Source organism: Rutilus rutilus (assembly GCF_951802725.1).
Source record: "Rutilus rutilus genome assembly, chromosome: 18".
NCBI classification, from domain to species: Eukaryota; Metazoa; Chordata; class Actinopteri; order Cypriniformes; family Leuciscidae; genus Rutilus; species Rutilus rutilus.
This window is the reverse complement of record NC_140231.1, coordinates 26,008,163-26,031,516: the sequence shown is the minus strand read 5'-3', so window position 1 is coordinate 26,031,516 and position 23,354 is coordinate 26,008,163. Positions and strand designations below refer to the sequence as shown.

The 23,354-nt window shown below is 39.6% G+C and overlaps 1 protein-coding gene across 8 annotated transcripts; it reads left to right on the top strand.

Annotated features, from left to right (window-relative positions):
- Positions 1 to 2,425: 2,425 nt before the first annotated feature.
- ubap2a (ubiquitin associated protein 2a) lies at positions 2,426 to 23,169 on the top strand. 8 transcript variants are annotated; one of them, XM_084387619.1, is made up of 28 exons: positions 2,426 to 2,546; positions 8,030 to 8,167; positions 8,908 to 8,985; positions 9,070 to 9,180; positions 9,807 to 9,969; positions 11,724 to 11,801; positions 12,411 to 12,474; positions 12,571 to 12,668; positions 12,753 to 12,811; positions 13,357 to 13,427; positions 13,581 to 13,758; positions 13,987 to 14,236; positions 14,391 to 14,680; positions 15,492 to 15,685; positions 15,904 to 16,159; positions 16,845 to 16,884; positions 17,004 to 17,175; positions 17,301 to 17,358; positions 17,447 to 17,651; positions 19,245 to 19,336; positions 19,643 to 19,693; positions 20,682 to 20,763; positions 20,866 to 21,228; positions 21,314 to 21,418; positions 21,502 to 21,569; positions 21,960 to 22,148; positions 22,299 to 22,348; positions 22,427 to 23,164. In XM_084387619.1, the coding sequence occupies exons 2-27, from the start codon at positions 8,072 to 8,074 to the stop codon at positions 22,344 to 22,346; spliced, it is 3,459 nt and encodes a 1,152-aa protein (XP_084243745.1). In that variant the 5' UTR covers positions 2,426 to 2,546; positions 8,030 to 8,071; the 3' UTR covers positions 22,347 to 22,348; positions 22,427 to 23,164. The 8 variants fall into 8 exon arrangements, with proteins under 8 accessions (XP_084243745.1, XP_084243744.1, XP_084243743.1 ...); XM_084387618.1 differs by having other exon boundaries at positions 2,450 to 2,546; positions 11,724 to 11,816; positions 12,753 to 12,805; XM_084387617.1 differs by having other exon boundaries at positions 2,450 to 2,546; positions 11,724 to 11,816.
- The last annotated feature ends 185 nt before the right edge of the window (positions 23,170 to 23,354 follow it).

The window sequence follows — 23,354 nt, the reverse complement described above, 5'->3', positions numbered from 1 at the left end:
CCGGAGACTGTGGTGTCCCTGCCGGTGTCCATTCCGGAGACGGTGGTGTCCATGCCGGAGACGGTGGTGTCCGTGCCAGAGACGGTGGTGTCCGTGCCAGAGACGGTGGTGTCCCTGCCGGTGTCCATTCCGGAGACGGTGGTGTCCATGCACTTGTCAAGAGTCAAAACTGCAATCGCTATAGCCTACAAACGTTCTTGACCATGTAGCCTACCTTTGTAAAATTGGGGATTTAGCACTTACTAGCATGAAGAACACTAAATGGACACAGACTGTGCATAGAGATCGATTTAAGATTTAAACTCTTCGATACAAAAACATACCCTGTGTAAAATGTTGATCACATTATTCGAATATCCACATGATTGCAAATGTGACATTGATTTTATACAACAGTTATATACAACAAACGAAAGGTATTAATATTAAGTGATGTTAATTTTAAACACAGTAGGCCTATTGTCAGTATTTTTTTCAACAAAATAATAGCTCCATGATAGCCACAGCAAAACAGCAGCACACAGCAGTGTTTGTGAATGAATCTGCGGCTTTGAACAAATCGTGAGAGTCAATGCTTCAATGATTCATTCATAATTACAGCCACTTGCTTCCTTACTGAATGAATGAATGAATGACTCGGTGACTCACTCATAAAGACAGTGACTTGCCGCCACCTAATGGCGGTTTTAATTTAAAGTCCCTGTAAAGTCAAAATTAAGTATGTGTTCTGAGTTTGTCATACCACCGAAAAATGTGTTATTAGCCACCCAGCCCAATTTCAATGATTAAAAAAGCCGCCAAGTAAATAAAATAAGCTATCAAAATCTCGAAAAAATGAGCAGTAGTCTCAGCTCTCAAACGCTGGGGGCGTGTCCGCTGGCTGCGCTGAAACCACGCCCACTCGCGGGAAATATGACTCGCGCACAGCTCGTGCATGTCGGCGCGACGGGAGGATGAAGGCCGAAGCGGACAGCGGGAGATAGTCGGTTCGGCCCCATTCACCAGTAACAGCGGATTATCAGTGAATTCCAGTTGTCTCCAACGAAAGTAAACTATCCTGATCTCTACAGAGGCGGGTGTGGTGGTGATCATCAGCTCTCCATCAAGGTAACGTTAGCTCTTCACAAGATAAATCCACCTCTTCTTGGTATGATCATTTTTCGGAAATTTAAATAAGGACACCGATCTGTTTTCTAAGTGATTGCATCCAGGGAATACGCATTTACATGTGGGCATAGTAGCTAGCAAACTGTAGGCTGTCTGATAGTAACTCGCGATTGAGCGATAGGCTTAGTGACTCCGTGCGTCATCAAGTAGGGGCCCAATCAAGCTCAGGGGGTCGCAGTGCGTCATCGAGCCCCCGTTTTAGCCCCGCCCAAAAAATCCGGCTCACAGCAAGGGTGAAAAACTGTTAAACGGTCTAACTCCACAATTTAGTACTTCACAGTTCTCAGTCTTTGTAACATGTTTTAGCAATACATTTCTAGCACTTATAATGTGTTTAGAATTTTTTTGTAGAATTGCCTTTACAGGGACTTTAATATTTAAAAGCATCACTTCATTTTTTACCATCATTGCATATTTCTCTATTGTTTTGTTGTTGTTGTTTTTTTAAGCATTATTTATATTATAAAGGAATTTGTAAAGGTAAAAAATGCACTGGAAAATATTGCCCCTTACTGGAAAAGGTGTGACTGCAGAGAGGGGGTACACAGAAGGATGTTAAAAGCCTTAGGGGGTACGATAGCCTACTCTAAAAAGTTGGAGAACTTAACTGTACAAATGGTAGCTAATGTTGGAGTGTGGGAAATCCAGTTCTCAATAATATTCATAAACTCATTACCATAGCTATTCTTACCTGTAAAAATTACATTTCTAGATATCTGTAATACTATTTTCACTAGTTAAAATGCTAATTCTTATCAACAATTGAATTTCAATTAGTAAAAACTATAATTCTTGATATCTGTAATTGTATTTTCACACTATATATATATATATATTTATATATTGGTTTTTTATCCATTTTGTGAGGAACACTGCACTGTAGTGATTCATTTGACCGCTGGGGGCGCAAATCGTGTTGTGACCATAGGTTGTGACTACTATACAGTGGCGTGACAGAATGCTCGTTCACGATTATGATCTGTAGAGACCCGCAATATACATGTACAATCACTCGATACAATAAAGCATCATTCAATAGATGAACAGAGAATAGCGAGAATAGACAACTTTAATTTTAAACTCCAGAAGCATAAAGAATATATCCTTTCAGAAATGGAGTAGTGAGAAATGGCGAGTAAATAATGACAGAATGATTCTTTAAGATGTTATACAATTTATAAATTGCGTTTTAATTCATTACTTGTATACTGTTAAATTGTGTTGTTTGTATAAGTTGTTGTTGTGTACGTGTGCGCGCACTTGTGAATGTGCCTGCTGGTGCGGGAGCGCGCCTGTAGGATCTGCATGGAGAGAATCGGCAGCAGCGGTGACGGTCACGTGACGGAGTCTGCTGCTGGCTGAGTGAAGCGTGTTAGCAGGTAATAAATAAAAAAAACAAATCTCTCTTTCAGACTCTTTCACTGGTTTTTATATATCCGATGTTACGTAATTAACATTTCTATTTCTTTGTCGCTCATCTGTTTTAATCCGTCGCTGACTGTTTTTCGAGGTTATGTTGCCTTTTGTATGGCTTTGTTTTTCCTCAGTTTAGCTTACTCGGCTGTAGCTCTGTTGTGAGACCGTTTTCCTCAAACATCCCTTCACAACAAGCCCGTATCACTATTAAGCCAGTTTTTCTTACATTAAAAACGTCATATTGATATACATCTTGGTGTTTAAATGCTCATAAGGGTTTAAATGTTATGAACAAGGACGCCGGGCGGTCGTGAGTTAGCCAAGCTAAGCTACAACAATTGGAGAGAGGAAATGACATTAGAGATCATGGACAAAGGAGAGCAGAGACTGTATGCGCTTATGCTCTTCACAAACTCAGTTTTTGCACATTCATGGGGTCAAAAATATGCCATATGTAACTTAAATCCATCCGAACATCTCTAATGAATCTGTAAAGTTAAACTAGGATGCTGGTCCTGGTTCTAAATACCCTTTGTTTGAGCCGTCACATATATATATATTTTTTAACCTTGTTATGTTTATGCATGTAGTTTTTGGGGGGGTATATGGAACATGGTTATAGAAACTCAGAAAGCAAACAAAGTCATCTGTGCATGTGCTTTGATTCTGGTCGTTTGTTTAAAGTTTTCTAATGTGAGCGAGCAGCCATCACGTATATTGTTTTGATTACGAATGTTTATTGCAATTTGTCAGTAGTTGCTAATTTTATAAATTTTATTACTGCTCGAAACTGAAAAACCCAAACCAAGTTGTCTGTTTTAGTGATAAACTAATTATTTGGCCATTTTGAGAGTATTGACATTGGCTATAATAACTCACCAGTATGCTCATTTGATCAGTTAACACAAGTAGTATTATGCTTATGTAAAAGTAACAAATAAATTGAAAAATATCGTCTGATAACTTTGCTATTTCAAAATTCACATTTTCTGTTTTCCTACATTTTGGTGCATTTTGGGTGAATGTGAATATTTGTAAAAATGTATGTAAATTTTAATCTTCATAATCTTTTCTGTTTAATTATGGATCACTAATTATTCCATTAGCTACCTATTCATAATCAAAGATGAAACTGATTGAAATTTCAGAGTTTTTTGGCTTATTTATCAATGTGCATTTCTAAATGTGCTTTATACACAGAATATCTGTGAATTCGAGGACACTATGGGTGGTCCGCTGACCAAGAGAAAGGCTTTGTTTTTCCATTTTGTAACGATCTCAGAAATGTCCCCACATGAGACCATTGTCAGCTGGTGGAATCACTTTTGTGGGTTGTTTTGCTTGCTGTCATCATTAAATGGTTGGTGACCAGCAGCGCTTGCTCAGCCAGTTTCACCCCAGCAAGATCTTTATTAGTGTATGTATTCTGCAAGCTGGGAATTTTTGCCGGATATTATCTGGTGATCTCTATACGTCAGAATCTAGCTGGAACGTTGTTGTCGGGCATTTTCTGTGTGACTGCGTAGAAGCATTAAACATGCACAATAAGATCTCGTCTAGCAGCCAAGAAAAGCCCACTGTATCCATCACAGATGTTATGTGTGTTGCCTTGTCTTCTGTGTGAGCAGTGATTCTTGCTGATGTTTTAGTCTTTAGTTTCTTGGATGTGAAGAATCTAATGTACTGTAGTCTCACAAGTGGAGTTTTTTTAATTTGGTGGAAAATCATCTAAGAAGGTTTTTCAGGAATAGCTCATCCAAAAATGAAAATCCTGTCACTTACCCATGTCATTCCAAACCCATTTGACGGATTTCTTTGGAACACAAAAGCAGAAATGTAGCATAGGGTAAGTGTACCCTTTAAACCCACTTTCAACTCTGAAGTCAAATAAATAAATAATAATAATAATAATATTTTATGCTGCTCATTATTTTAACCAATCCAGTGATTTGTTACTTCCCTGGCATTTTGTATTGCATACCAATCACATTTGGCAATGTTGAGTTAGCCCCACCCACGTGCATGCGGTCTCAGGGGACCTCACACACGTCACCCCAAAACTTTGGTGTTTCGGGACCCTTCAGAATCAACACATTTCTGCAATTTTCAGCCATTTCTTTGGTAGCTACATTGGTATTATGACAAATCAGAGATAAATGTATTATTTGTGTATGAACAAATAGTACTTTATCATTTTATATAATTTTCCTTTAAATGGAAAGAGTTTTATTAGCTTGCGTTCAAAGCTAATCTCTTGGTCAAACCTTTAGCCTTACAGAAAGGCTAGACTGCATTACAGACGGCAAGAATTAAGCATGTGAACTGCAAACAATAAATGTTTTGTATTAATTTACAAATAAATACATCATAAATTGTTTTAAGATTATTTTCATAAATTAACTTTTTTTTAAAGCTGGGCTTAAATGGTACAGCGCCACAAAACGCATGCAAACTGTAGCCAACACAATCTAACCTTGAAGGGAAAAAAACTAAACATTTCTCAATGTGGGCACAATGAAAATCACTTTGATACTTAGTCCACAGAATATTTAAGCTCCATGCTTGTATTTGTAAACACATCTTACATTTTGAAAGGAGGACATTTTGTCCTTTTTCACCATTACTCACTGTGGAACCATTTAAGCCCACCTTATGTGTTTCAATAAGGAATCCCTCTAATTGCAAACATTGATACATAAAGTGTTTAATGATAACATTTCTTTGTCTGCTTTTACCTTAGTAACCTTTTAACCTTACCTTACTTACTACCTTAATTTACAACTATATTTAGATAGGCCTACAAATTACACACATTCATTCAAATGAGATAGAGCCCGTTTTGTCCTAAAGCCCCTTATGTATAACCGGGCATAATTCGGGAGCCAAGCCGTAGGGGGCCCACTAGGAGACCCCCCGAAACCCCAGAGTCTGGAGCCCCAACTCGGCTTGGCAGAACTTCCAGCTTGACTCCAGTTACAACTCCAGTCAAGCCGACTTAAGGCTCCACACCACCGGCCACTAACACCTACCCATCCCACCCAGGGCTCTAATCAAACATTAGCAAAAGGATTTTTTTTTTATACTTCCCTGTCACTGAATAAATATATTGATGTTTTACTTCCTTAAAATCAATTAATTTTTATATTTTGTGAATCAATGATGATGTGGGCTTATCTGGAACACATGCGGGCTTAAATGGTGCCAAAGTGCCAATTAAGCCCATGCCAGACTTCTGACTTTATTCCTAAATTATCTTAATTTTATATTGCAAAATGTACATCAACTAATTAATACATTTTCAAATGAGAGATAAATATTGCATTTTAACAAATGATTTTTCTTATAAACTGTCAATATCTATGAAAAAAACCTAGACTTAGATTTTGGTGGGCTTAATAGGTACACTTACCCTACATCCGCTCTTTTCCTTGCATTGATAGAGAAAGAGGACAGTGGCTATCCAGCTCCAGTATCCTCCAAAAATCACTTTAAAAGTATCATAAAAACTCTGCTTTACTTATATTTTTTACTTTACTTATACTACTTGCCCTATATTCCAAGTCTGTCAAAGCCATAAGATTGTTTTGTGTGAAAAACAGACCAAATTATAATCCATTAAAAATCTACTTCCTATCCATTAGGGCTGGGCGATGTAATGATATTATCATATAACGATATCTCACAAGTGCCCTGATGTCGATTTCAACAGTCAGTTGCCACTTGCCAGATGTATTTTACATAGCCCCATAGTTACCGTACGCATCTATTTATTTTTTGAGCAGTTTTGAGACTACACAAATTAGTACAAAACTCTCTACGGACACACTATAGCTCGAGTTGCCATTGGCTAGTACATTTTTTAATTTTACTCACCAAAATGTTTACATGAAATGCAAGAACATTACAAAGTCAAGTAAACTGTCAGTCTGTAATAAAATAAGAAAAAAATGATCAAATAAACACAATAGGACAAAGATGCAAATTAAATAAACCCAAGCGTCAACCTTCCGCTCTCTCTCTTGAGTCCAACACGGACGGGACTTAAACTGCAATTCATGGACTGGCTGCTGGAGACAGGCTCCAAAAGAGAGTCAATTCCCGACTTTACAGCTGAAAAAAATATATTTAGCAGTTCGTCTGCTGTCTGTTAGCCGTCACGTCACCTCAGCTAATCTCGCCTTTTTGCCCTTTTTCGTTTATCCGGGAGTGACGCGCAGCCAAGATGGCGACGGCCGGCTCCACTTTGGGCTTCAAAAATGCTCTTCAGAAACCTACGGGCGAAGTCATTTTTTTACAGTCTATGGTTATAACTGATTCTTGTTTAATCATTTTTATGTAGTTAGGCTAGAACTTTGAAATTTCGCTTGTATCTAAAATGTTGGTGTCGTCAGAAACTTATTTATTTGAGTACAAGGTTGAAAACGGTAACACAAAAATGATCTGTTCTCTTTTTTTGTGACTGGGCCAGTGAAAGTATTGATAGTGCAAGTAAAAATCTGAACCACTATCCTGATTGGTCCAGTAGAAAAATCCTTAGCATGTAGCCCTGGATTTAATTGTGAATATTAACCTTTTTCTCACACAGAACTATTGTATGGACTGAGAAGACTTGTAATATAGAGCATTAATCGTACTAATTTTATGATGCTTTTTTTTTTTTTTTTTCTAAACGGACAGCTTATATGCCAGCATGGCAAAGAAAATAATTAAAGATGGAAAATCTTACAGGTTTTGAAACAACATGAGTCAATGATGACAGAATTTTCATTTTAAGGTGAGCCATCCCTTTAAATGACCTTGTTTCTACGGTTTAAGCTGTTGTGTCAATGTGTTTTTCGTGGTTAATGAAATGGGTCACTTACGACGAGCAAGACTGTTAGTCTGGCACCTTAAAAAGAAAATTTCTGTAATGTAAACATTTCTTCTGTGAAATAGCTAGATTTTTAGATCACCAATACATGCTTCAGTGTGGATTCAAGGATTATTTTCGGTAATAAACAACAATGTCCTCATGTCAGAAGACTAAGTTATTGTTTTGTATGCATAAGGAATAGCTATGTGATGTGATTGGAGTGTGAGCGTTTTAGAAGGACACTACAGGATAGTTGCGAAGTGTTAGCGGACACCAGTGTGGGCTTTTGGCGTGGTCTTCATTTCAGCGGGGCTCGGATAAGCTTGATTGTTTTTTCTACAAGGGTTTCTGGCGGTCAGAGTATTGCTCAATCTTGCCCAACTGGGTTTAGGAGAAAGGAAATCCGATACGGCCCCTGTGCGTTTGCTCCAACACTGCGCGGGACACTGAAGGGAAGATCTGCAGAAAACGTCAGCTAGCTCGCTTGAACAAAACCTCATCTCGTGTCTGCAAATATTTGGACTAGAAACTAGGACATGGAAGTGTTTTCCGAATAATAACCACTTCCTGTGTTTGGCCTTGTTTTTCTTCTAGATTTTTCTGTTTTGTACATACATTGTTTTGTATATACTGTATATGATGACCTCGGTGGGCATCGAACGAGCCCGGGGCACTCGGGACAAAGCGCTGCCCACTACCACACAGACCACACAGCCACAGAAACAGCTTCAGGTGAGTGAACAACAACGTATTGAAACATATGCTATGTTAGGAATAACATACTACCATGCTGCTCTTACTATTTCTGCAGTATATAGTATGACCATACTCTGCTGGAATGTATCCCAGAATGCAATATGCTAGACCTTCCAGTTTCCTTAGGGGGATTTTCATAAGACACTCTTTCATTAAAAAATAACAGCTAGATGGAGCACAAAGGGAAACGGATGGCTGGGGTTTTAAGCCGCACCTTTAAACTAACAACTAAGTTGAACTGTTTTAAAGTGACATCTTCACACAGTGCTTATGCTTGGATGCTCAAAAAACAGAGCAAGACAAATGTGTTTTGGCTTTAAAGAGGATGAATTTAACAATCTAGTCGTCATCCCTAATTGATTAGTCAGTTGCTATTTAATTACACTACTAAAAGTCAACACATTTTTCACTAGATTAAATTTCTACATTTTCATTTCAGAGATGATAACTGGACTCCACTTGCTAAATGAAACATGCAATGTACTGAGGTCTTGATGAAGAAATGTACTACTATTTGAAATGTTTATTGTTGTAATATGCATACTTTTACAGTATATACTGCACAGTAGGCTAGTAGCCAAACATACTTTCAGTGGCCCATGTCTACCTCCACTTGTATGTGACATGTCCTGGTCTGCTCATTCAATTCCCTTTTATTAATTTTTAAAAAAAGATCCTTGGACCCTCATTCTGATAACTTGTGCTTCCAATTGCAGGCTACAGCCGAACAGATCCGACTGGCTCAGATGATCTATGACAAGAACGATGCAGATTTTGAGGATAAAGTGAAACAGGTATGAGAAGCTCTCTTCCATCCGAGTAAAGTTATGATTAAAATCCTCTTGATAAACCCCAGTGACGACCATATTTGCTCATAGCTCATAGAGGTCACAGGGAAGAACCAAGACGACTGCATGGTTGCTCTCCATGACTGCAACGAGGATGTCAACAGAGCCATCAACTTCCTGCTTGAGGGAACCTCTGATGCAGTAAGAATTCCATCTAACAGATGCACATGTGATCTTAGACTACTTAGTAGGCACTATTCAAAAAAGGTGAAGTAAAACTGATTTTATTGAAAATGTTGTTGCTACTGTCAGCTGTTTTGTGGCTTGGCTTTAAAATGCAAAACAATGATTTGTCAAGCTGGGCTTTATTATTTTTCTGCATGTTTTTTTTCTTTCTTTTTTTTAGCTTAACGAACATATAACAGCACGTAATGCCCATATTCATGTGTGATTGACGCTAATCTATTTCAGAGATAAAGAGTCTGGGACTTATGTGGTGAAATTTGAGAGGCCTCTTCTTATAGACTAGGATTTGTTTGAATTATTTCTGGGAATGAAACTCAAAAATAGAAAGTGGGTCACTTCTGTAGTGTTGATCAGAAGGTAATCCTGTGTCATAACAGACCTCTGCCTCCACCACTGTGTCAAAATACAAGCTCCCAAATGTCCTTCATCAGTAATGAGGATTCAACAGTGATGATTAGCAAACCTGTATTTAAATCGGTTATGTAAATGGCACTTCATTGACACCAAACATCTGCTGAACAATTATCTTCTTTTACTTCTTTTTTGTTTGTTCTGACTAGTAGACATTTTATTACTTGCAGACCTCTTGGGAAACGGTGGGGAAAAAGAAGAGCCTTGGGAAGGATGGCACCTCCACTGAGAGTAAGGAGAACAAGGAGAACAGGGAGAAGAAAGAGAGGGAAAGCAGCAGGGGTCGTGGAGGAGCGAGTCGCCGTGGCAGAGGGACCAGTCGCAACAGGCCAGGTGAGTGTGTTGATGAGGTTTCCTTGTTGTTTTTTTACATAGCAGTTTAGGGCCTATTTACACTTCTCTCTTAAAGGGTTAGTTCACCCAAAAATGAAAATTCTGTCAGTAATTACTCACCCTCATGTTGTTCCAACCATGTAAGTCTTTCGTTCATCTTCGGAACACAAATTAAGATATTTTTGATGAAATCTGACAGAATTTTGACTCCTCCATAGGCTTCCAGTGTGACCGAAACTCACCGGCCCAGAATAGTTATTAAAACATCGTTAAAATAGTCCAAGTAACTACAGTGGCACTACATTAAGTTTATCATGCGACGAGAATACTTTTTGTGCGCAAAAACAAACAAAAATAACGACTTTATTCCACTTTTCATTTCCTTCTCTCTGGGCCTCGTAGTGTGTTTGCGCTGCGCGTCTGTGTTGCACGTCATCACGCAACACTCACATGACCGGCGTCGACCAATAGTGAGCCTACGTGGTGACGTGTAACACAGACGCGCTGCGCAAAAACACTACGCAAACCAACTAGACATCCAGAGAGAAGGAAATGAATAGTGGAATAAAGTCGTTATTTTTGTTTGTTTTTGCGCACAAAAAGTATTCTCGTCGCTTGATATACTTAAGATTGAGCCACTGGAGTCACTTGGACTATATTAACGATCTCTTTAATAACTTTTCTGGGCCAGCAAGTTTCGGTCACACTGGAAGCCTATGGATGAGTGAAACATGGCTCAGATTTCATCAAAAATATCTTAATTTGTCTTCCGAAGATGAACGAAGGTCTTACGCGGTTGGAACAACATGAGGGTGAGTAATTACTGACAGAATTTTAATTTTTGGGTGAACTAACCCTTTAATGCGTTTTTACTGATCGGATAGCAACCCGCTTGTTAAAATTGTTCATTTACACTGTGTTTGCAAAACAAATAAAAATCCGATCTTCAATTCCAGCATTATGTACACATTCAGTTCACATCAACAAAAGCAGCTGATCAAATAGGAGCGGCATCAGCACTGGTATGATAATTTAGTCTCACTACTTTTAATGAAGATGACCGTGTTGAGCTTCAGGATGCGATGCCGCAATTTCAGTTAAATTTGTGGCTGTATGTGTGTCGTCTTGCTGAAGAAGCAACTCATCTTAGGCGGGCCATATCTGTGGCGATGCGAGTAGCAGTATATATCTGTCTATATGTGTCATATATGGCTGTCGGGAGCCAGTATAACACGCTCTCACACCTTTGTTTTTGCCATTTGATCACATATCTGGCTTCAACAAGCAGACACATTTACACTTGTCCAGTTGCATCTGGAATGCGTCTCAGACCACCTTTGTGGTGATCGGATTGCAGTCTGTTTCGGAGGGTATTTACATCTGGTATAGCTATTCAATCAGAGAGAGCGCATAAAGTGGATAAGTGTATCCAACAGCAATATTTAGGTGCACTTTTGAAAAAGGATAGCAATGCCACCACCTCTGCCTGTTTATGACCTTTTTTCTTATTTGCGTTGTATGCCTATTAATTGTTATTTAATTGTGTGGACGGTAAAAATTAATTCAGGGATCCACCCCCACCCTCCTCAATAATAAAACGAAAATTGGCATCAGATTCAGAGGGAATAGTGATTGCGCAACAACAACTTTTGTACTTTTGTTTTTTTGTTTGTTTTTTTACAGTTTAATTGTGTGGAGTAGGTTTTACATTTTAAAAAGGCTTATGTGTGATCTCATGTTGTTTATCTGTATAGCAAGGACAGAGGAGAATGGTGTGGAGCCTGCTCCTGTTGAGAGAGGTGCTGACCGTGGCCGCAGGGGAAGAGGCAGAGGTGAGCCCACACACGGTATAAACATATCATTCACATCAATTGTGCTTACTAGGGATGTGCAAATCTACGCTTAAAAATTCAATTAGTCGGGTTTTCTCTATTAGGGAAGCCCTGTATAATTAGTCTCATAACCACCCGGCACTGATCGGACATGTTTTGTTTTTAGAGATTTATGTATATGGCTCTTCAGTAGGGTCACTGACACATATTCAACAAATAAATCCACCAAACCTTTTGTTACACCAAACTGACCATGGTCCTCATAAAACACTGAGATAAGAATGTTACTTCCAGCAGGTGATTTGAAGTCTTTATTGTTGAGAGCAGTGCTTTGATGTCTGTGGTGGTGGTGCTTTAAAGGGGATGAATTTCTCCTGGGTTTTTAGTGGGTTTTATCCCCTGACAGTTATAGTAGCTATAGACTGTCAGCAGTGCATTAAAACCTCTGAGAAGTTGCGTTTCCCCATTTGAAGTGCTAAATACCTTAAAGATGAAACTCAAAGAAAATAAATCGAGCTGTTGGACAATTGGGGTGTTTGGCCATCCTGACGCATCCCTAGAGCTTGAGTTTTTATAAGTGCTTATGAGGTTTTATTTATTTATTTACAGTGTCTGGAGGTAGAGGCAGAGGTCGGGCTCCAGTTACCAGCAGGTTTACAGCACAGGGGATGGGGTGAGTATCACTCAAATGTTATTTAAACCTATAATCAATTTTCATTATCACACAGCCACTAAAACCCCTTCTCACACTCTGTGTATCCTCCTGCAGGACCTTTAACCCTGCAGACTACACCACAGACAGTGGGACATCAAACTCGCACGCTGATGTCTGGGAGACGGGGGCCAACGACACTACAGATGGGACAGGTGAGAGACTCGCCTCTGTTGCACAGAACTTTTAAAAATCCTTTGGCCCACTCTCGTCTCTCTTTCTCTCTTTGACACATTCAGTGCCATGGCAGAATACTCTGGACGAGTGGGCAGCTGAAGACTGGAGTGAAGATGTGAGTGTGAGTCATGCTCTATAATTAACCTCCTATGAATTATGGGATTTACAGAGCTTGAAATGAATAAGCCTGAAAAGACATGGTATATGTGCTGTCCAGAAATATTAAAGAATCATATTATGTAGACCATATATGAATAATACAAATTGTATTTATTTTATTTATATTTATTTATTATCACTAATTACACAGTATCTCTTTTTTATGTTTTTTATGTACAATTATTATTATTAATGTATTAATGTATTATTATTATTATATTACCAACGTAGTATTATCATATATTTATAGTTATAATTCTTTAATATATAATTATACATTTAATGTTTATATTTTGTACATCTGTATAATCTCTTTTCATATATTATAGATATTATATTAGAAATATATATAATTTTATTGAATTGTAATGTAATTATTATACATTATAGTTTTTATATACTATTTCATATATTTTATATCTCTCCCTCATATTTGAACACTATAGTCATATACTATATTTTGATATAAAAATAAAAGCACTAACTGGCACATTCTGATCTCTAAAGCTCTCTGAGACCAAAGTGTTCACATCCTCTTGTGCACCTCCAACTGAGAACCACATCACACCTGGCCAGAGGTAATAAAGTCAAAGCTGGGGTTCTGTTTTCATGTGTTTGAGTTCAGCAAAGACAAACTTAAGGAAATCTATTCTTTTAATTTCAGTCATAGCATTGCATTGTGAATATAACGTCTTGTTTATTTCACTGACTGTATTGTGTGTTTGTTGTAGTCTGGATCTGTCGTCTCTGCTGCAGAAGCCTGTGGATCGAGAAGAGGCGGGGGGTCTGAAGGCCGTGGGCTCCTCTCAGGGGCTCGGCCACAGTCTGGTCTTCACCAACTCCCACCACCAGCCTGCTCGAAACGGAGGCACATCTTCTGGCTCCAACAGCTACACACACGCCACTCTGGTGAGACAATCCACAGCCATGATTTACAGCACTTACACAAATGTTTTCCTAGAGAACGAATGGCAATGGCTGGCAGGATGCCTATTCAGAAACTTTATTCATTTTCAGGTGTTTATTTTCCAGCTAGTAATTTAAAAGACTGAGTGTATTGTGCAACATCATTAGTGCTGATACAACGAGATCTGAATGGATTTCCTAATGGCACCTTTCCTTTGTGTCTTTTCCTAGTCCTCTGTTTTGGGTTCTGGTTTTGGAGAGCTTGGTGGTCCAAAACTCGGGCAGACGGCCGGGCAGCAAATACTGGAACAGCTGAAGGGGCCTGGTCTTGGGCAGCTTACCTCCCCGCCCTCCAGCACAGGGACCAACTGCACCCCTGTAGGGGGGCTGGTGGGGACAGGGATTTCAGTGCCCTCCTCTTCTTGGGACATAAAACCTCCTGGAACACAGAGCTCTGGTTCACTCCCGTCCCAATTCAGTCGTGAGTTTTAGAATTGCTTTACTGGCCCGGAAACACAATCTTGGTCATACTTGCAAACACGTAGCTATGCATTAACACTATTAACCTATTCATTCCAAATCAGACTTTTTTTCTTAAGTGTGAACGGGTTTTTTCTGTATTGTTTGCCCTGTAGGGGAGTTTCAGATGCAGCCAGAGCCATCTTTGGTGCTAAGCCAACTTGCCCAGCGACAGCAGGGCTCCCTGACCCACACGGGGCCTCTAGCCAGGCAGCCCAGCCCTCCCCCACTGAGTGCCCCTTCGCCTGCCTCGGGAACACTGGAAGCCTTTCCGAAAGCGCCGGAACCATCACAGCACCGTGACGGGCCCTCAATGGCCCCCTCACAGGCTGCCGAGTCTCAGGGCAGCAGCACACAGCAGCGGCAGATAAAGACCCAAAAGCGACGGATACCTCCCACTTCCAAGGTGGGAAAAACATGTTTAAAAAACATCGAGGTGGAATGCTTTGTGAGATCTCTTGGTGAGCTCTCTATTACCTGGTACAGTTTGTAGATGAACATACATAAAATGGCCGTCACAACCTATTTTGCTTATATAATCTGGCTTATTTCTGGGTTCAGAGGGATTTTCAGCCAAAAAGAGTATAGGGTGGGTCTTGATTTTTATCCATCTGGAATTTATTAAATCGTAAAAAAACTGGGTGTTACCAGAATGTAGGGGGGAGCAAGTTATGAAGAAGAAAATACACAGATGAATTGCTCGAGCACGGTTTAGGAAATTAAATAGTCCATTTTGAATTTGTTGAAATTTTTCTTAAATTTTTTTTCTTTTGCATATGTGTTTACTCCTGTAAACAGTATTACCGTTTAAAAAATGTGGGTCGCTAAGACTAACATTTTTGAAAAGTCAAAAAGTGCTCACCAAGGCTGCATTTATTTGATCAGGAATACAGTAAAAGCAGTAATATTGTGAAATATTACAATTTAAAACAACTGTTTTTTTTTTTTTTTCATATATTTTAAAATGTAATTTATTCCTGATTATCAGCATCATTACTCCAGTCTTCAGTGTCAAATGATCCTTCAGAAATCATTCTAATATTCTGATTTGGTGATCAAGAAACATTTATTATAGAGGAAACTTCAGTTTTGATCAATTTAATGCGTTTTAGAATGGGTTTACAACATTTACCTCTAACTGTTACAAAGCCTTTTTGTTTTCATTGATGTTTTGTCAGTATATGCTGTGTGATTTACATGTGTTTTTACACATCCAGATTCCTGCATCAGCGGTAGAGATGCCCGGGTCAGCAGATGTGTCCGGTCTAAATGTGCAGTTTGGTGCCCTGGACTTTGGTTCAGAATCTGCCCTGCCAGACTTTGGCCAGTCGGAGAACTGCAACAGTGAACCCATAAGGGAGGCTGCAGTGGTTCCTCAGTCACAGAGCAGCCTTTACTCTAAACCAATCAGGTCAGTCAGTGGGAGAAGTGGACATAATGAAGACAAAATGGTCTCGCTGTTGTCTAAATTGAATTTAAGTGCTTTTTCTTCTTCTTTGAGCAGTGGACTTCATGTATTGCTGATTTTCCTAAATCTCTCAACGCATGTCTTTCAAACCAGTGTGCTGTCTTTAGCTTTAAAACTCTCCATTCTGCATGCTAATATGTTTCCCATGATCTCCCCTGCAGTGAATCTCTGACCAGTCCGGTCCCTTTGCTGCTGCCTCTGGCCTCTTCTGACAGCATCTACCCCTCTCCCTCGGTACCTCTCCCCAGCCTCGCCCCCTCCCACACCACCCCCAGCTCTGTGACAGCCCCCTCGTCCTCCTCATCTTCCTCTTCCTCCTCCGCTGCATCATCGGCGGGTAACAGCTTTGACTGCGGTGTGGCCCCTCACTCAAGACTGACCTTTTCTCAGAGCAAGGAGCTTTCTGGACCTGTGACGGTAGGTGCACACAGAGAAACCTTAGTTTTCACAGCTACAGAGCTATTCTCAGTTAAAGGGCTACGTCAACCAAAAATGAAAATTGTCATCATTTACATTACCGTCTAAAAGTTTGGGGTTAGTACTATTTTTTTTATAATACTTATTTAAATATTAATACTTTTATTCAGCAAATATGCATGGATATTTATAATGTTACAAAAGATTTCTATTTCAAATAAATGCTGATCTTTTGAACTTTCTATTCATGAAAGAAATCAGAAAATGTTTTCCACAAAATTATTAAGTAGCACAACTGTTTTCAACATTGATAGTAAGAAATGTTTCTTGCACCAAATCAGCATATTAGAATGATCTCTGAAGGATCATGTTACACTGAAGACTAGTGTAATGATGCTGAAAAACTTAGCTTTGCCATCACAGGTTTAAATGACATTTTAAAATATATTAAAACAGTTATTTTAAATTGTAGGAATATTTCACATTTTTACTGTTTATACTGCATTTTTGATTGAATAAATGCAGCTATGGTAAGAAAAAGGGACTGAAACAAACTTTTCAACGGTTGTGCACATGCTCTCATGTTGTACCATGGATGCACTATTTCTTTAGTGCACCGTACATCAAGGAGGTTATGCTGCTAATATTGATTTGATTCAGTATACTTTGTTTGCATCTCTGACAGAACGGTTTCAATGGTGCGAGGACCTCTGCTGCTTTAGACAGTAAGTCACACTCATCAGTTTTACCCTTCTTTCTGTGTCATGCATTAAAGATTTAACTTCACGCTTTTTAAACTGCTTAATTTTTTGTAATATATGACATTTTATGCCTTCTCCATCAGCCACATCGAGTTCCTCCACTCCAAAACAAGAGTCTCCTTCTCTGGTCAGCAGCACAAGTGTTGCCCCCTCTGCCCCATCCTCACTGTTGCCCCCTTCTGTTACACCACACAGCTCGGTTCTGCCCAGCCTGGCATCTGAGCTGTCCTCTGCCAGCTTACCTCCCCTCAGCAGGTGAGCGAGATGTTTATTTATACCTTTTCTTTTTTGTATTACCCATTTATTTACATTTGATTTCATGTTTTGACAAATGTTATGTGGGCTACATATATCTGTGACACTGCCTGTTTTTCCTGTAGTCATGTGAGCAGTGGCCATCCCTCTGTGTCGGCACTTTGCACCACATCTTCACTTACAGTGAGTGCTGTAGGATACAATGACACACACTCTCTCCTCACCACCTCCACTGTCTGTAACAACTCCGTGTGTGTGTATGTGTCCTCAGTATACAAGTGTGGACAGCGTGAACTCTCTCGCCCCCTCATCGATGGCATTTTCCTCCCAGCCTGTGTCCGCTCTGTCCAGCGGCAGCGTGAACAGTGCTACGAGTGGCGGCAACAGTCTGCACGGGTCTGGAATTTTGGGTCATGGCACCAATGGTAGCGTACTTTCCGGTATCAGGGCTGCCCCGCTACTGTCTTCCTCCAGCGGTGAGAGAGCACACACGCATCACGATATTGTGATCACACAGCAGTTATCACAATACCATGTAGTATCATGACATCATTTGTGTCATTTAGATGTTGAGCATTGAGTGTTGGCATTCTGCTGTCGTTTTAAGTCTTATTGCTTAATTTATTTCTACAAAGCTTCACTTATTAAATAAAATAGTTCTATGAAGTACTAATAGCACTTTTACTTGGGATTTGAAAAAAATCACGAGTGAAGAGTCTGTTCTGCTCCGTACAGCAGTGGCTGCAGAGTCACTGTGCAGTATCACTTATCACATGAAGAGAGTAAGGAGAGATGACTGACAGGACGGAGAATTTGGTAACAGATACTGAGCGTCATTGATAAATATCTCATCTTGTAAAATCATGTGCGGTCAGGACCGCTGCTCCCTATACACAGAGTACGCATGATTGGGAACTTAAAAGCGAAAGTGCGTGCATTTAAAAGCGATTTCAATTGTATGCCAGGCTTCTATCATATTTGTCTCCTAAGCCTAGTACACTGGCATGGGATCGTTCAATGGCACTCAGAGGTAGAGAAATAGACTGGGACGTAAGCTGGGATAACATATGTAACTCCTCTCATAATCCTAACCATCAGTTTATTCATATGAAGTTTTCTCATAAGGCATATATTACTCCTAGAGTCAGACACTTAATTGGTCAAGCTCCACACCCATTTTGTGCTTTGTGCTCACAGAATACTTTAAGGACTTTTATGCATATAATGTGGGACTGCCCTAAGATTTATGATTTTTGGAATAAGGTGTTACAATCATTGTCTGATCTGATTGATATTCAGCTCCCTATGGACCCTGTTTTACACCTTCTCAATGATGACTCTAAACTTGAAGGCATGAATGAAAGGTCTAGAAAAATTTGGTTAGCTGGTCTAACAGCAGCCAAGAAGATCATTGTTCAAGTTTGGGTTCCACCTCACAACTTAGCCCATAAGCATTGGCTGAATACGTTCTTAGAGATTCTTTTTCTTGAACTTTCTTCTGCCAAGATCAACGGCGCTACACCTCGGACTATACAAACATGGAGCAATGGAATTACCAGAGTTCAAGACATTTTACTGAAAGGACACTAAGTGTCTGTTCTATAACACTGACTGTGCTACACTGATAGTTATGTTGTATCCCATGCGGTAGGGGTGGGAGGGTGGTGTAAGTATTGCTGCTGTATCTGTATTGTTACAATACCTCTTTTATATTGTTACCCTCTAATACAATAAAAATGTAGTAAAAAAAAAAAAAAAAAAGCAATTTCAATACTCAGCGTATAGATAGCGGCTCCTTGATGCCCGCAAATTATAGGCCTATACACAGAGTATGCGTGATCACAAATTCAAAAGCAAAAAATAACAAAAACCAGTGCGCATTCAAACCCCCCCCCCCCCCCCCCCCGGTGTTATCAGTAATACCGGTTTTGTCGCAAGTTTATATACCAGTGTGAAAATTTCCTCTCAGTGACATCCCTAAATCTTATCAGCAACTCCTGCTTCCATTTTAGTTCAGTCCGAAATCTGCAATCTTCATTCTCCAACAACTCTTCCTCTTCTGTGTGCAGGTAAAGCTCCTCCTAATCTCTCTCAGGGGGTTCCTCCACTGCTACCTAACCAGTACATCATGGGACCCGGAGGTCTGCTGCCTGCCTACCCGGTAAGAACACTCATCCTCTTAAATCAAAACAGAGCAGCTCTCACCCCTCTGGGAAGTATTGTAGTGTATGTGGAATTTCAGGATTTGTGTGTGTGTTTTGGGTTGGGTGATTCAGTGGTGTTGCTTTTATGCACTCTTGTGAAGTGTTGTGTTATTGTGTGCACGACTTGTAACGAGTTTATGTGATCCATATTTCATTATGTGACTCAGTACAAGCTCTGAACCTGTGAATAATGAAATACTGAATATTGATTTCGGTAACATCTATAGTGTGCAAGGTGCTGAAAGTTGTTGTTTGTTGTGCAGCAGATTTATGGCTATGAAGACCTCCACATGCTCCAGTCCAGACTACCAATGGTGAGTCTGAGACCATCAAATTCCCTCTTAAAATACATTAGAGCAGTGGTTCTCAACCAGGGCGCCTCAACACACTTCCAAAGGCCCTCAAGATGACTGGATTATTTTAATGGTTGTTTTGTCTTATATTGTCTTATAAACTGAAACAACTAAAAATCAAGATATTTCTTATTATTTGGTTATTTTTATATTAGTATTATATATTTATATATTATCATTATTATATAATCTTTTATATTTTTATTTTTGTGGACAATAAAGGGAAAATCAAAATGGTTGATCCATTTTACATTTCCTTTTAAAACTTAATTTCTATTTTCTTGACTATTGGTTGACTGGCATTAGACATCTTGAGTGTAGAATGGCGAATATAGGTCTATGATATTAGACAAACACAACTGCTGATATTCACTCATTGACAAGATATAGATATTTTGGGAAACAACGGAAGAGCTAACATCTGTTAATGTGCCAAGCATCTGTGGTTATCAGCTCAAAAAGCCCAAAGACAAATCGGCTTGTTGCAGTTATTACATAATTTGGGATATATTTGAGATAACATGATTGTGCACAGTGTATTCCAGTTAATTTGAAATTACCATCCAAATAAAGTATCACTTTAAAATGATTAAAATCCAGTGTAAAGTGAAGAAATTAGGTCAAATATATTTATGTAATTATTTAAATAATAATAATTAATTCTTATAACTATATTCATTTAATATTCAAGCATTAATGGAAAGTTGATTTAAATATTCATTAAAATAAAATAAAATCTGTCCTGATCAGTATTTGTTCACATGGCCTTAAAATCATGTAGGCCTAATTTCTCAAGTTCATTGTTAATAACTCTCTGTGTATGTATAATACATTTTAAATGTAAATAACAAAAAAATGTATTTGCTAAGCACAATTATTTAAATGACAATCAATTGTCAAACTAGACAAATGTTCACTCTGCAGTCTCTGCTTTTTGTGATCCCTGTAGGATTACTATGGAATCACATTCCCAGGGCCGACTGCTACGCTGTCTGGCAGAGATGGAAGCCTCGCCAACAACCCTTACTCAGGTTCCGCATTGCTATATTCAGTTGCTTTTTACTGGTCTGTAAGCTTAGATTAAAGCAGAAAATAAAAAGTATCTGGTATTTAAAAAAAATTTCTCCACTCAGGTGACATCACAAAGTTTGGCCGAGGTGAATCCGCCTCACCAGCCCCCTCTGCCAGCCTGTCTGCTGCTCACGGCCCACAGACGGCACAGCCTCCGCAGGCTCAGAGCCAGGGACAGAACCAGCCCCAGCCGCAGGGTCACCACAACACCCAACAGACCTTCCTAAACCCAGCCCTGCCCCCTGGATACAGCTATACAGGCCTTCCCTACTACCCCGGGGTGCCTGGCGTGCCCAGCGCATTCCAGTATGGCCCGACCATGTTCGTGCCCCCTAGCTCGGCCAAGCAGCATGGCATGGGTCTGAGCAACCCCACGACGCCATTCCAGCAGCCCAGCGGCTACGGCCAGCACGCCTTCAGCTCAGGTTTGTGCAGATTAGACACATGCGCACATTCTCATGCATACTCTGTGCTGTTGAGTGTTCAAGGATTGTTTTTGTCCATTTCAAGGGTATGATGACCTGACGCAAGGCCCAGCAGGAACTGAGTACAGCAAAGGCTACAGTAACTCTTCTCAAACACAGGCCAAATCTGCTGCCTCTGGCCCAGGGAAAGGTACACACACACCTCATTGCAGTTTTTATGTATAAATTGACCCTGCCCACTAAATTAAAATGATGCATCAATTTGTGTCCCAGTTGTCTCTGTGACATCTAGCAATTCTGGGGTGCCAGACATCAGTGGAACTGTTTACAATAAAACACAGGTGCTTTTATTCATTTATGCTTCACACACATATACACTACCGTTCAAATGTTTGCGGTTGGTAAGATGTTTATGAAAAAAGTCTCTTCTGCTCACCAGGCTACAAGTATTTGATCAGAAATACTTTTCTTTTGCAATGTAATTTGTTCCTGTGATGCAGCCATTAATTTAGCGTCACATGATCCTTCAGTTAAAAAGAACAGCAGTCTAAAATAGAAATATTTTTGAACATTATAAATGTTTTTAGTCACTTTTGATCGGTGTAATGCTTCCTTGCTGAATAAAAAAAAAACAGACCCCAAACCTTTCTATAAATATAAATGCATGTATATAACGAGAGAAACATTAGTTATATAATGTGTGTGTATGTCCGTGTACTTTTTTCCTGCAGCCGTTTGATAAGCAGGGTTTCCATGCTGGCACACCTCCTCCTTTCAACCTCCCCTCGGCTCTGGGCGGCACGGGACCTTTGACCCCTGGTGCTGCCCCTGGTTATCCTGCTCCATTCCTTCACATTCTGCCGGCACACCAGCAGCCCCACTCACAGCTGCTCCATCATCACCTCACCCAGGACGGACAGGTCAGTCCCTGTCTGTTCACACAAAGTCTGAAATTTTCTAATTAAATAATGCATCTCAAACAAAACCCCTTATACGGAGTCTGAGATATTATTGAAATGTACATCAACCAAAAAGAATAAATGTATTTTATACTTTTCCTGTAATTTCAGTCACAGAGAACTTCGCTATACTGTCTTCAAAGTATTAAGATGTTATAGATGTAAGTACAAAAGTTGTCAACATGGTAACCTTTCACCCTTGTAAGCTCATCTTGTCTGGTGTGTGTGTGTTCACGTAGGGTGGGCCAAACCAGAGAAGCCAGTCCAGCGCCATGCAGCAGAAGACCCAGGTCAACAAGTCCAACTATGGCAGCTCTCCCTACTGGGGCAACTGAGCACAGTCCCACACAACAGGTGCCGTCCCGCACCCGACGACACACGCCGATCAAAGCAGAGGGACGCCCGTACACACTACCATCATCCTCATCCTCCTCCTACATTCTCATCTCCCCTTTTCAAAGTTTTGGCTGTTGTATGTAAAGTATATTTATGTATGTATTTATACAGTATATATGTATTGGTAGAATATGAAATGTGGTTTTTCTGCATTTTGTTTTTGAAGGAATTTTTTTTTTTTTTTTTTTCATTGCTAACTGGTTAAGAGGATATGATGACAGAGAAGTGATGAGAACATAAAGGAAGAGTGAATATACTTGAAGCAGAGCAGGCATCATGATTCAAACATGGAGTTTTTATTTGTATACATACCCCTGATCATGTATGTACATTACTGCTAAGCTTGATCACTCGATGGTGAAGCCTTTTTTTAACTTTTGTATTTTGCTCCTCTCCCACCCCTTCACCTGTGAACTTTTTTTCTATCGAGGGGGATTTTTAATTTCAGTTCTTAATTTTGTTCCCTCTGCCCTTCATTTGTGAAATCCCTCCCACCCACCAAATTGGCTAAATGGTAGCATTTTAGATTTCATTTTAACATTGGTTTTACCCTTGTTGTCAAAATAAAACTGTCCAGTTTACTCGTTTCAGTCTGATTTTTCACGCACCCAGTACTTCCTCATACATGAGTAGTAATATTTAATTTATTGAAAATATATGCCATGACAGATCATCTCTCGATCTCTCTCTCTAATTCTGCATTCACATCAAGTTTATCGGGAAAAAATTCAACTTTTCTAAAACTTGTAATTGGAGGTTAATTTAACATTT